This window comes from Eurypyga helias, unplaced genomic scaffold (assembly GCF_000690775.1).
Source record: "Eurypyga helias isolate BGI_N326 unplaced genomic scaffold, ASM69077v1 scaffold40065, whole genome shotgun sequence".
In the NCBI taxonomy this organism is placed as follows: Eukaryota; Metazoa; Chordata; class Aves; order Eurypygiformes; family Eurypygidae; genus Eurypyga; species Eurypyga helias.
In genome coordinates, this window is record NW_010251647.1 from 5,276 (window position 1) to 19,461 (window position 14,186).

The window sequence follows — 14,186 nt, forward strand, 5'->3', positions numbered from 1 at the left end:
TGGTCCATCCACAGCTTCTCGGGGCAACCTGTCCCAGGGCCTCCCCACCCTCTGCGGGAAGAATTCCTTCCTGATGTCCCATCTCAATCTCCCTCTTTCCGTTTAAACCCGTTACCCCTTGTCCCTGCCCTTGGGAAAAGTCCCCCCACCCCAGCTTTCTTGTAGCCCCTTCAGATACTGGAAAAAGTAACTTCTGTCCTCCCTTTTTCTCGGGAAAGGTTTTTTTTAAGTCTTTAGCAGTAACAGGTGGGAACTCTTGTGGCTGTGGAACAGTCTGAATGGCCTCTGAGATCGTAGATGTTTGGGGGATGGTGCTGTGGTAGTACTGCACTTGGCCTTCACAGGCGCCTATCCTGAAGGGATTTAGAAACACTCATAGCACAAACCAAAGATTTCCATGCGCTTCTGTGATCCGTTTTGTTACGTAGTCTCGTTTCCTTGTGAGATGTCTCCTTCCTGCTTTGAAAGCAGCAAAGCAAACCAAACACAAAAGCCCTCCAGACAATTGTCAGAGCGTTTTTTATATTTCAAGGGAAATAATTTGCCTTGCTGGTACAATTCTGTCTTTTGGTCTTTCTCCAGTGGTGGGGTTTTCTGTAAAACGGGAAGGTTTCTGTTTTCCTGACACTTGCCATTTGAACTCAGCTCAGTATTTTGGTACTTTGATATCGGCAGTGCTTAGATATTGAACATGAGTGCAAAATGCCCATATCTAATGCTTTTAACTCAAAAATACTAAACTTTGTCCTTCAGGATAATGAGTGTGTGTTTCCCATATTACAGTTGTGCCACAGCATATGTCCTCCTGGCTGAGGAAGAAGCCACGACTATTGTAGATGCTGAGAAGTATTTCAAGCAGGCTCTGAAAGCGGGAGAAATGATCTACAGGAAGTCTCAGAACTGCCATTCCCAAAGTCCCCAGCACGAAGCGCAGCTGAGTAAGGACTTCTGAGTCTCAGACTCCTGGGTTTGTGTAAGCAGAAATGGAAAACTGAAGTTACAATGAGTGGTTCTAGTTTGATTCCCAGTTCAGGGAGGCAGTTCCTACTGGTTTAGCCGTGCTTATGCGTGGTGTGCTGGGATCTGTGGGGTATCTGAGGAGGTTATGCTGCGTGTTCATCGTGGGTTGTCTCGCCAAGGCTCGTTCCGTTGTTGTCTTGAAAAGTTGGATGGGTAGAGCAGACTGGTAAAGCAGTTCGTGTGTCAGCAGCACCTTCTTTAGTTCCACCCAACCTTTTGCAAAAAAAAAAAAAACCCAAACTCTTTCGTCATTTAACCTTGTTGAAATTTGCTGGGTTTGGGTCGATGGGCCTGGGCTGGGGCAGCTGCAGTGATCACCTTGTGTTTTCACATGTGGTTAGGGAAGAGTTTGTGGGGTTTTTGGTGTGGGCCCTTTTGTTTGTTTTGAGAGAGAGGGAAGGAAACTGGTTGGCTAATTGTTTTTCTCTAATCAGGAAGAGACACCAATGTGTTGGTGTATGTGAAAAGGAGACTGGCGATGTGTGCAAGAAAGCTGGGGAGGATACGAGAAGCGGTAAAGATGATGAGAGATGTAAGTAAAAACAAAAAAGCGAGCAGCTTGTTTTCAGTCACATTGCCCAACCTGATGGTTTAACTTCCTCTCTAGGCATCATAATTAATCTAATTGAATTATTTTCCAATGAGATTTGCAATCGTGATTCACGATTTTTTTTTTTGGAACAGCTTTTTGCTTCCTACACGTAGGTTTTAAATTTTTGTTATATGATGTCATATGCTCACAGTTCTGTTACCCAGTTTGCTTCATGCTTGACTCTGTGACCGACCTGTCCAAACAGCTGACTTTATACTTCATGGTTTTTCTTTCACTTTCTCAGCCTGAGATGTATCATAAGTTCCTTTTTCATAGGAAAATATTACTGACCCAAGCAACTCGCTGTGGGAGTTGCGCGGATTCGTGCGGAGAGCGCGCTGTGCACTTCCATGGGCTTGTTTTCCGCTGGTGAATATGGGAACAATGTGAGATGTGAGAAGTGGTGTGGTTATTTTCATGCTGTTTACGTGCCAGTTTCTAACACTCTGAAAGAACAGAGCATTGAAAAAGCTTAAATTATGTAAATTATTAAATTAGATTTTGTATTTCAGGGATTCAAGTGCAGTCCTCCACCGGCTTAATTTATTTCTCTTCGCTGATTTCAGCTGATGAAAGAGTTTCCACTTCTCAGCATGCTGAACATCCATGAAAACCTCCTGGAGGCACTGCTGGAGTTACAGGCCTACGCAGATGCCCAGGCAGTTTTAGCCAAGTATGATGGTAAGGGGTGGCTGTTGGGAACGGCGAGTGTTTCCGGGTCAGAGGTGGTGCCTTCCAAAAGCAGGTGGCTACCCGTCGCCTCAGCCACTCGGCTCATTCCCTTCATCAGCAGCAAATAGGCGCTTCCAGGGTGCAAATCAAGCTTTTTCTTTTGAATGGTGAGGTCAGATTGAGGCAAGCTAAATTGCATACTAATTACCTTTTATGGTTTTAGTTTATTTCTAATCTGTAAAGAAATCTTGGCGCTCACTACTTCAATTCAAGGGTTATTTTAATTTTTTTACGCTCCCCTACATCCCTGGTTATGCCTGCATTCATCACTTTTTCAGTCGGCACATAGTCCCCAGGCAACTGATGTAAATAAGCTGGAAAATGTAGTTTTTCCTTCTGTCATCTTCCAGGCTGGGCATTGTGACTGATACTGAGGTGTTTCCCCGGAGATCAGCAATGTGCAGGCACGCTGCTTGCCAGGGGTTAGTGGTACACAAGCTTTGGTCCATTAACTGGCAGTAGTTTGCTTTCACTTTCCATCTCAACACGTTTCAGGTGTTGAGCAAGTCTCAACAGAGATTAATAACATGTATACTTACTTTCTTACTGTCCTCAGAGTTTTGCCACCCAGATAATGCCCACATCACTAGTGTACAACGTGCTGCTGGCAAAGCTGCCCCTTAAGTCCCCTTCCGAACGAAGCAGTGTTTTGTGGCAGTCATTCCCTGCCCTTGAGAAATGGGTGTGTTCTCTCCTGTATCTGCTCTTCATTGCTTCAGGGGGTCGGAAGTATGATGATGCTGCCCAAATTCTGTGCTGCTCTGGCAGCTGCTCCCCTTGCTTGACCATCCACGATGTTCTCTGTGGATTCTCATTAACTTAACAAACCCATCTGCTCTTTTCCTGGTGCCTCTTCATGGTAAACACTGGGAATTGTGACCCTTTCTTAAGAAAGGGTTGCTGATTTGCTTTTTTTTTTTTCTAAGCATCTGGAAAAATGAGTACGAGCTTCAAACTCTGCAGCCCCTCTGTGTTTTGCTTGTCACGACAGCCAGACTTTAGTAAGTGATGGACAAGCGCAGGATGGGATTTACAAAAAAAGCAAGAGCCATCTGACTATACACAACGTGGTACTTGGGAATTAGACCCCAGACTTTGTCTGCTTTTAAAGTAAACTTGTGCTGTGGAGTGCTAACCACCTAATCTGTAATTGTCAGCTCAGACTTGGCCTCAGATATTCTACAAAAACCTACAACTGAAAGAATCTTTCCCCACGGAACTGGGAAAGAATGGAAACTGTATTTTCACTGAATTATCTACCTGTCTGTAACGTCATTTTTTTTTGGTCAGCTTCTAGTCAGTCTCTCTCAGTATTGTGTAAAACCCTGTGTTAATGTACAGTTGCAAAATCAGGTAAAGAGTAGAAGCTTATTTTAAACCATTGTGGGTTAATACAGGAAAAAATAATGACTGGGGACCAGAAGGAAGACTGCAAAGAAACTCAGAGTTCCTCATCATCGCTGAAATGTTCCAGATGTTCCATTCATTGTCTGCTGTACCCCAGTAAAAATCTTTAAGCTCAGAGGTGGTGGGTTTAAAATGTTTGTCTTGCCTTCGACTCTTACAGCTTAATTATTTCATTTTATCATAGATATCAGTCTTCCAAAATCAGCAGCAATTTGCTACACAGCAGCCCTGTTAAAAGCCAGAGCTGTTTCAGAAAGGTAAGCGAGCACATCTGTGGAGCAGTGGTTTGTTGCTGATCTTGGGTTGTGCTGTAAAATACAAATTAAAAAGGTCTAAATCCGATACGTAGCAGTTTCATTTCGAAGAGCAAGTTAGGTGTATTGATATACACATATATATGTGTGTGTGAGCGTAGTTCTATTAATTTAAAGCTTCTTTTAAGCATCCATAAGGTTACTACAGGTGAAAAACATACTACTGTGTTTTTGAAGAGCCCATGTACACACATGGTTTTGTCTGAGTTTTGTTCCCAGCATCTTGCTGGTGATGTTCAGCAGTCCTTTGGTTTGTGGATGGGGAGGATAGTGGTTCCCATTTGTTCTGGACTGTTTGCAGAGCTGATTCTGGCTGCAGCTCCCAGTGGGTGCTGCTGTGACAGTCGTGTGAGAGGCTGGGCACTCGGTTAAACACAACTCTGTCTTCTGGGCATGGGTCACAGTCAAGATACCTAAATTAACATTTGTCTCCTAGAAGGGTTTGCTTATTTTTCTTGATAAATCAGCCAATTTTTAATGAACTCCAAGCTTACAATGCAAATAAATGGCATTTATTATTTACTCCTTCTGTTCAACATGGGGTTTTCCCTTCAGGTTCTCCCCAGAAACTGCCTCCAAAAGAGGGCTCAGTACAGCAGAAATTAATGCTGTGGAAGCAATTCACCGGGCTGTGGAATTTAACCCTCATGTTCCAAAGGTGAGAGTATTTTATTTCCTGTTGGATCACTTTTTATTTTCTTCTGAAAAAAGTCACGTACGTTATCATCTTGGTGCTGGAGCCCTTCCAGCCCCCTGTTTTCTTGAGAACTCCAGCCGTGGAGTTCTCGCACACACACGTGTTTGTATCGTAAATGTTTGGGGACCAGGGTTAGTTGTTTGCAGTAGGTGACAATCAAACAGGGGTCTTTGCAAAAAAATTTACTCTCAGAGTTGTGTGACTCATTGGAAAGCCCAGTAGGGTAGCACTGCGGGCCCTTTAGTGGGTGAGGGTAGGCATTAATAAATATAAATTTGGATATTTGAAATCCCTGAAGCCTAATTAAGTTCTGCAAACCATAGCCACTCGTAGCACTCCAAAATACTTTTTCCTGCTGCGCTTCCAAGCGTGGCTCTAGAAAGCTGCAGTCGCTTGTTTTCTTCATCCACGCGTAAAGAAGGTCAAGGGTCGGTATTACTACAGGCTGGCATTACGGGAAGTGGCCAAGATACGGGTTCCCCTAAGCGCTGGGTGGAAATAACATCTTGGGTTGCTTTTTACTGTACTGGTGATGCGTTCAGTTTGAAACCTTGACAGCAGAGGGGTTGGCTGAGTCGCGGCCCTAATCCCCTGCAAATGATGATGGAGTCCCAGTGACTATTGCTGTGAAGGCTCGAATTATCCCGCCGCTCTATTCTGTCTGCCTGTCCAATCTAATAGAATGTGCACCGAGAAAGCTAATTGCTGGGAGAAATTGCTGCTTGTTTGCATGACTGATCAAGAGCGGAGCAAGTTCATTTCAGACAGTCTCAGACAGCTTTTGCTTTAGCCTCTGCCTTCAGGGGAAGAAGATTATAACGCATTATCATTATCTAAAAGTTCTTTTATTTTGTATGTCCTCCAGTTGTTTCAGGAGCCTCGGATACCTTTTTAAAGAAGTTCGATACCATTTCAAACGGGCTGCTAGCAAAACGTGGTCTGTAGTTCTGCAGACAGTCACGGAAACTGATTCTGTGTTCAGCAGTTTGATCTGCTCTTCTGACTGCGTAGTCGTCATTCTGGGTTTTTTAATTAAAAGAGTGCCTTGAAAAAACCCGATTTATTAGATGGCAGGGCAGAATTTCATTGGTGCTGGCTCTCTAGAGCTCTGAAACGTTCATAGCCGAAGCAAACAAGTCACTTGCCGATGGGTTACACTGGACTAGTGGGGAAAAAAACCTGAGTTTTGGATTTTCAGCCTGTTCTGTCCCGTGGACTAAAATTAAATGAGGATGTAAAGTAGAAATCCCTCTGTCCTCGCGTCTGATCAAAGCGTTGTCTTTGCACATGCCTTCGTTTTGCATAAGGCAGATAAAGTAATGGTGGTTTCCCTTTGTTTTGGGTTATGCTTTTACAAGGCTGGGTTTTTGGGAAGTTAGGAAGGTGTTTTACGGTGCTAGGAGACTGATACTCGAGCCGTTTCAAATTAGAGCTCTGCAAGTGCGTTTTGGTAATGTCTGAAACAGTCTTTTCCAGTCATCTTCTGAATATCTGACACATTTTTATTGTGTAGAAGGACTTCTTAAAATCTGCAACCCCCAAGGTGCTTTCAGTACCACTACCTTGCCCATCCCGTGGCTGAACACGGACATGAAACCCTACCAGCCTGTGGGATTTCTCCGTTGGGCGGTAGCACGGGCGCAGTGACAGCCGGAGCGCACAGCTCCGCCGTGGCATGTTGCGGCAGTGCTGGCAGCCGGGCTTCGGCACCGCTGCCGCGTTTATATTCCCTCGCTCCTGGCGCGGTTAGCACAATGGAGAAGTGGGTGCTGCGGAGAGCACGAGGAGGCAGGTCAGGGGTCAGATATTCGAGCCCGTTTTCCCACAGCCGCCCCGTGTGAGTGATCCTTTTCTGTGTTTTAAAAAAAAAAAAAAAAAAAGAAAAAAAAAGAAAAGTAAATGAGGATTAGGGGGGATTAGCAGGAATATTACCCTCTGGAGTGTAGGCCCAAGGCACTAAGAGAAGAACCTAGCCAGGCAGTAAATGTGCTTTATTTGGCTGGGGCACAACCCCTCCTACATTCCTTCAAGAATCTGAATGGGAAAAGTTAAGTCCTCAAACTGGATTAGTAAATAATCTCATAGTTTGTGGCATCTGCTGAAATAAATCGGTGAGTTAGCTGCATTCTTACACTTTGGGAGACAAGTCAAAGGAATTGCCGGCTACGCTGATCAAAGATGTGGATTAACTTTGGCTGTTATTGACTGAGACACTAGGTGCTCGGAGAGGACCACTCACAGGTAAATTCTGGGCCTGAAACCATCGTTTCATTCTTGTAAATATTACTCAGCTGTTTGGAAAAGCAAAGTTCAGATGAATACCTGTGTGGTTTTTTTTAATGTACCACCAGGAAACAAAATTGCATGTCCTGTGTTTGGAGGGAAATGGAAAACCATTGATCCTTGTGTTGCTTGACTCTTGGTGCATCAGAGATTCTGCTGATGTAGGGAGAAGGCTGAGACTGAAAAAATCTGAAATCGGAGATGCTCTGTGGTAGTACAGCAAAACCACATCAAACCAAGGCTTTCCTGGGTTGGGTTTATTAGTCTTCCGTTGGTTAGCAAACCGACGCTCTGGTTCGCTACTTGTCCTTGGGAGCTAACAAGCCCCCAGCCTCCTGCACTGAAACCGTCGGCGATTACGTGAGCGAAACTACCGCGGTGGGTGTTTCAGGAGCCTGAACACGTAGCTCCTTGGTGCCGTACCTGCAGCGTTCCACGAGAATGTGGGTTCATTTTCCCTTACGGAAAGATGCTCGTGTGTTGCCACGTATTTTGTGTGTGAAACCCCGGGTTTGAGTCTCGTGCGCGTGGTGCTGCTTCTCGCTGCCCACGCGAGCGCAGGCTGTATGTACAGGGTCAGGATTGGGCCGTGTCTTCAGTAGGTAGAAGTTGGCCCCCGTGTGATAAGCTCAGCTAGGCCTCAAGTGATCATTTGTGCTTCACAGTTAAAGATCTGGGAATATTCCATCTAACCCAGTGTGCTTTCCACTTTTACTTTCAGTATTTACTAGAAATGAAAAGCTTAGTGCTACCTCCTGAGCATATTCTGAAGCGAGGGGACAGTGAGGCAGTAGCATATGCCTTTTTCCACCTCCAGCACTGGAAGAGGATAGAAGGGGCTCTAAATCTGCTGCACTGTACATGGGAAGGCAGTAAGTATCCCTCCTGGTTTTATCTTTTTCTGTACAGTAGACTGATCTCTGCCTTTGTTCACCGCAGGCACGATTGGCTCTCTCTGTGCAAAGCTGGTCGCTCGGTTTAGATGCAGATCTAACGGCACTCCCTCTCTTTTTCAGCATTTAGGATGATCCCGTACCCGTTAGAGAAAGGTCATCTTTTCTATCCGTATCCGAGCTGCACAGAAACAGCTGACAGAGAACTGCTGCCAAGTAAGTGGTTTCTAAGCAGTCATGATAATACACCACAAGCTAAGGACACGCTCGGTTTGTGGCATTCTGTATTTGCCTTACTGTGATATTTTAGCTTGAGCTTCCCGTGAAGGGGATTTGGCTCTTTGTTGATGCCCCTCCCCAGCGATCCCCAAGCACTTGGCGTGTGTGTGGTAAATGTCAGCTCGATTCCGGAGTAACGGAAACCCTTCGGAGATGGTCTGCTTGTAGGACGTTCAGACTGAGTTTGGCCAACTCTGAGAACAAGGACATGGACCAGTTCTTTAAATACTTGTTAAAAGTTATGGATTTGACGGCTGTTGTAGAGGAGCCGGTTCCTCTCTGCAAGGAGCAAAGCGTGGTTCCAGTCCTGCATCCGGGTATCGAGCAGAACCTCTCTGTGATCTTACAGAGAGCCTGTTGCTGCACAGGTGATGTACTGCTTCCTGTCACCGAGTCATTGGGAGATAGTGTCTGCACAGTACAACTCCTGGGACTTGAGATCCACGGGGACATCTTTATGGATTTACGCTAATGCTTGGCACTGAGAAGCAAGTCTCCAGCTGCCTGTTACTTCAAGATTACTTTATGCAGTGATGAGCCTGTGTGTTTTCTTCTTTAGGCAAGGCAACAAACTGAATCGTTAGGGCCCGTGCGCCTCGTGTTTAGGAAAACAGCATTAATTTAGATTAGAATTGGGCTGTTAATTGTACATGCTAATAGAATTCCTCCGGGGGTGAGCTTCTACATCACGAAGAAACGCAAGTCCCGCGAGACTGGAAAGGGCTACTGCAAAAGCACCAGCAGACCCACCGAGACCACAGCTGCGGGACGGAAAACTACACGTACGCGTTTCTATTTAAAAGCCTGAAGTTATATTTAAAATGTGTAATTTAAATTTGCCCCCAGACTGCTTTAAATTACTCATTTCTCACTTATGCAGGATATTGCACAAGGAATTCCTTGGTTAGCGACTAACCCTAAATTGTAGGCTTCCCAGCATAATTAAACACCAACACATGCACATATTTCAACACGATCACTCACGCAGTCCTGCCACCTTTTAAATATAAAACTACCCATAAATAAAATCATCTTAACACTTTTATTGCGGTATTTCCTTGAGAAATCTTGACACTTATTAGTTTTAAATTTATCTATTTAAAATAATGTTGACCAAATTAATGATTCAGAAATCCTGTGTTGGTCTGACTAGTAACAAATCTCAAACGGCCGTGAATGTGTCTTTAGTTGTCCTGATCCACTTTGGGTTTCATTTTAATTTCCCAGTGTAGGGCACACCAGTGCCAAAGGAATCCTTTTTTTTTTTTTTAAACGTCCCTAACGTACGTTGGTACCTTTCCTAAATTACATGGCTCCATGCTTTAAAAGTCAGGTGAGTTTGTACATGGCACGAGAGCGTAACAGCCTCCCGTCGTAGGCAAGTGGTTGCTTTGGTGCTCAGTGGAGTGTGTTACTCCCGCGGAATCTCACGGCCTAGCAGGGCCGCTTGCACGTTGAGGAGGTGAGCTGATAATCCTCAGGGATAACGTGCAGCATCTCTGATGGGCATTAGGCACGGAACTCCAAGTGTTCTGCTCAGTTGTGCTCCAAAATGCTGTACTTAAAGGCAAAACCAACCCCAAGCGCTTTGCCATTAATGAGTTGCAACAGCACAAGCCGCGTCTGCTGGGCTCGTTCTTGTGATGGAGCTTGCAAGTGCCAGCACTCAGAAACAGGGACTGGGAGGGTAAAGTCTCTTTTTCCTCCTCAGTCTTCAGTTTAACAAGGAATACAATTTATTTTCTTGCTTTATGAAAAGGCTTATTTGTATTTTGAGGCTTTTGTTAGGCTTTGTAAAAGGCTTGTCAAGAAGTGCACAGCCCTTTCATAATTACTTATGTCTATAGAAACTGTATTTTTCTTCATCTAAAAACACTTTATCATTGGATAAAAGTCAGAGCTGCAGGTCTTCAGAGCCAGTAAGTAATTGCAGTTTCACCAAACAGGTCCGCAGCCAGTAAGCAGCAGTAGTACCTTGAGTGCTGAAAGCTCCATATGCCAGCCCTTAGCCTGCCTAATCGCCTTCTTTGGATTCTGTTACCATAGATTGGAAATTGCAAGGAGCTGCTATGTCCAGAATTTATAACCTAGTCCTGGTGCTGTTTTCTTTGAGGTCTGCTCTGTCAGCTGCTCTGAAAACATTTACTGTAGCCTACCCACCAGACATCTTTGCAGAGGGTTTTAAGGAGCTGCCTTGCACGTGCATATGACGTGGTGGTTGTTTAGTGCTCGCTGAGCTGCTTACAGGACAGGGAGATGTGCTGTTCTCTTCAGGTAACAGGTTTAATGCTTCGGAGGGTTGAAAACACCTGAGTTGTTTGAGTTGGTCTAGGTAACCTTGACAGCTTGTGAATTTTATGGTTCTTTCCTCTGTCCTCTTAAAAGAGTAAGTGCCAAACTAAGCCTGATGAAATTCTTTGAAAATAAAGCTCATGCAGGTGAAAAAGAAGGTTGGGGAGAGAAGGATGTCATGAGTATTAACAACGAAGACAAGCATTTAGTGTAGAGGAGAAATTGTTGAGAAGGTTAAGTACTGGGACCTAACGTGCAGCGCAGTAGTCCTGACTCCACACTTACTCCTTCTGAAAGTCCGGAACCGAGTTACAAGGCTGTGTAAATAATTGGGAAAACTCCCCTCAATACAAGCGTCAATATTCTTCCTTTTTTCCTTCCAGCGTTTCACGAAGTCTCCGTTTACCCACAGAAGGAACTTCCCTTTTTCATCCATTTCACAGCAGGCCTGTGCTCCTTCTCGGCAATGCTTGCCCTCCTCACGCACCAGTTCCCCGAGCTGATGGTCATTTTTGCTAAAGCTGTGAGTATCGTCTCGATCAGGGGGCTTGTGTAGGTGACTTCTGGGATCTTTCTGAGTTCTGAGATCCATGGTGCCATAGGCTCTGGTCAGTCTCATGCTTGTGGAGCATGAAGTATTTTACGTAGCATGCCACGGCTTAACTTGCACTCCCCTGCTGAGAGCAGCGTTTCAGCACCAGAGAAACTTTGTCACAGGGTGGGTGTGGATTTTATTTTCGTAGAAGTGGAAGGCCTGCAGTGCGAGAGCCTCAGGAAATAAGTTTGTTGAGTGAAGGTTTTGAGCAGTGAGAGGCATGCTGGACTGTAGGAAAACCAGGTTTAGAAACCAGTAGTGTAGCGTGGTGTGAATGGAACGGATGAGAACAGAGGTAAAGTGACTGTTAACGTCCAAGCCAGGGTCAGAAGGTGGTTAGCTGTCACCTTTTGGGAACTAGGTCAGTTTGGGAACCCTAGTCAGTAGGGTTTGTATCTCATCTGCTCCCAGTTTACTAGGTGGAGAACGTGTTCTGTCACTTGAGTACCTGTGTCGCGGCAGAGCCAGCACGCTGCTCAAGGATAGAAATTGGACCTGACAGTGGCAGTCAGGCTGTTAGCTAGATACATTTCCAGTCTGTGCTGCTTTAAAAACACCGAAATAGAGAATCGTAGAGTCGTGTAATGGAAAAGACCTTCAAGATCATCAATTCCGACTGCTAACCCAGCACTGCCAAGTTACGCTGCTGCTGAGCCATTTGCACTGCAGGTGCCTTCTGTGCCCATCTCCTTTCTCCCTCCCTCTTCCCTGCTCTCCTGGAGTTTCTTTTCCTTGCTTATCTGTTCACATGGCTGCTGGCTGTACCCTTGCCATCTTTCCGTGGGCTCTGGAAGTTGTGCTGTCTTATTTCAACAGAGGGAGAAACTGCATAGGCAGCTTCTGAACCCCCTGCCACTCCTCAAACCGAGCCATGCAGTGTGCTTGGCCTTTACTGAACCATGGATCTCGTGTAGCAGAGCAAATAAAGAGCTCTGACCTCCCAGTGCATCGTTTAGTCTGGCTTTACTACTCAAAGTGGAGGGTGAAAGGTGCGGTGCTGCCCTGCGGTTTGCACGCAGCGGGTAATGGAGACGCGGGAGGTAAGGCTTGTTCTGTTCCTGAAAGCCTAGGCTTTGCTAGCGATGCCGGTCTGCGGTGTCCGAGTCGTGCAGGTCTGAGAGTGGGGCCTCGTTTCCACAGTTCTGTTGATCTTTATGTTGGAAAATGTAGTTGGACACGCCAGTGACAAATTTCAGTGCTGCTCATAATTGGCTGGGTTCGTCGTAACTAGGGTCTAACTATCTGCTTGATTAATTCTGTAAGGACTGCATTAGCAAAGTTGTATGATTTCCAAAGAGATACAAGGTCAAATGTTATGCTAACAAAGAATTGCTCGGTGAAGTTCTCTGCTGGGTTTCTTGAACCAAAAAAAAAAAAAAGACTTTGTACGGGCGAGTTGGCTTTGCACAATGGCATTTTGAATGTCCAAGCGGCACGTCCACCTGTGGGGGAGAAACCCCCAGGGTTTGGTCATTGGGCAGTGTGTTTGTGTCACTTATTTTCTAACGGGAAGGACAGAGAGTGGCTGTTCAGCTGAAAAGATGATGGAGAAGCGAGCGTGTCGCCACATCATGCCACCAGCCAAGTGGCAGTGGTGGCAGGCACAGAGGGGTTCTTGCCACTCACTGCGCTAGCTCGATACTGGCAAAAGTGGCAACGAGATGCACAGACAAGAAGTGAATTGGTGTTAATCTCTTGAGATTGACCCTGAGAAGGGAATAGCATCTTCTAGTATTCTGCTGGGTTAGGTAGAATTGATATTTTAACTCTCAGTCGTACTCTAATGGCGAATATCCTTTCTTATTTAATTATAGATTATTTTACTCTTGATCCCACTCCTGATGTTTGCAGAACCGTTCAGAAAACATGAAAGAAAAAATGATATTCAATATCAAACGAACACTTCCGATTTTATTTGTGGATTGCTTCCGTGTTTTAACCACAGATGATGCTGAGAGGGCTGCTAACACTTCATAAAGCTTTCTCTCTGCTGTTCTGGAGGTTTGTGGCTGTAGCATCCAGCTGGGTTTTCATACTGAGCATGGAAGCTTACCTTGCCCACCTCTCCACCCAACAACGCTGTAGTAAAACAACTGTTATTTGCTGTATCTAGTGTTACATCTGCAGGTAATTCCGGTGCTTTAAGCGTCCTAAATGAAAATTATTTTCCTCTGTATTATTTCAAGTATTTTTTTCACGATACTGGGCTTTAACTTAAGAAATCAGGGAGGTTTAGATTAGATATCAGGAAGAAATTCTTCACAGAGAGGGTGGTGAGGCACTGGGACAGGTTGCCCAGAGATGTTGTGGATGCCCCATCCCTGGATGTCTTCAAGGCCAGGCTGGATGTGGCTTTGAGCAGCCTGGTCTAGTGGAAGGTGTCCCTGCCCATGGCAGGGGGGTTGGAACTAGATGATCTTTAAGGTCCCTTCCAACCCAAACCATTCTATGATTCTAAATACAATAATTTGAGATGATAAAGTTCTAGATGATAGACGCCGGGAGTGCTTTGGCCTTAGTGAAAAAAGTGATACAAAATAGATCTCCAATAAATCGTTGAATTTCCAACGAATCTACAACACAGTTTTGGGAATGACAACTGGAAAGTCTCGTGCATGTGGACTTTTTCACTGTAAATCTCAAAGTGACTTGAATGTGACCACTTAGGTTACATTTCAGTTGCTTCTTAATCAAACTGTTCTTTCCAGCAATCGAATCCACAGCCAGCTGCCTGCCTCCGAAGGGGCTTACAAAGTTGAATACCTTTCTATTGACTTGAAAAGTCAGAGTTTACATATTTTCATTTGTTAGTGCTTGAGTTTGTTTCCTCCATAATAAATCACAGGGTAAACCTTGGCAAATTGCTAAAAATATTCCAAGTGGCCAAAAATCACAATGAAGCATTTGCTAGTTCCAATGTATACAGCGTAATGCACCATCAACAGAGACTTGAGCACTGGCACCGGCTGCGGGTCGGCTCCCTCTGGAATGGGAGGCAGTCCTGCCTCCGCACTCCCTGGCCCTGGGACCAGGCGCCAAAGGGATTTTCATGGTGTCTTAGAATCACGGAATGGTTTAGGTT

At 45.1% G+C, this 14,186-nt stretch overlaps 1 protein-coding gene across 1 annotated transcript in view; it reads left to right on the forward strand.

Annotated features, from left to right (window-relative positions):
- LOC104509977 (suppressor of tumorigenicity 7 protein-like) overlaps window positions 1-11,061 on the forward strand; it is a gene marked incomplete at both ends in the record, with an annotated part of 15,601 nt that extends 4,540 nt beyond the window's left edge. The window contains 8 exons of the mRNA XM_010152092.1: window positions 784-938; window positions 1,455-1,552; window positions 2,179-2,293; window positions 3,936-4,008; window positions 4,621-4,723; window positions 7,767-7,917; window positions 8,062-8,154; window positions 10,893-11,061. Of these exons, the coding sequence (XP_010150394.1) occupies window positions 784-938; window positions 1,455-1,552; window positions 2,179-2,293; window positions 3,936-4,008; window positions 4,621-4,723; window positions 7,767-7,917; window positions 8,062-8,154; window positions 10,893-11,061 (957 nt within the window). The remainder of the gene's footprint in view (window positions 1-783; window positions 939-1,454; window positions 1,553-2,178; window positions 2,294-3,935; window positions 4,009-4,620; window positions 4,724-7,766; window positions 7,918-8,061; window positions 8,155-10,892) is intronic.
- Window positions 11,062-14,186: the final 3,125 nt, after the last annotated feature.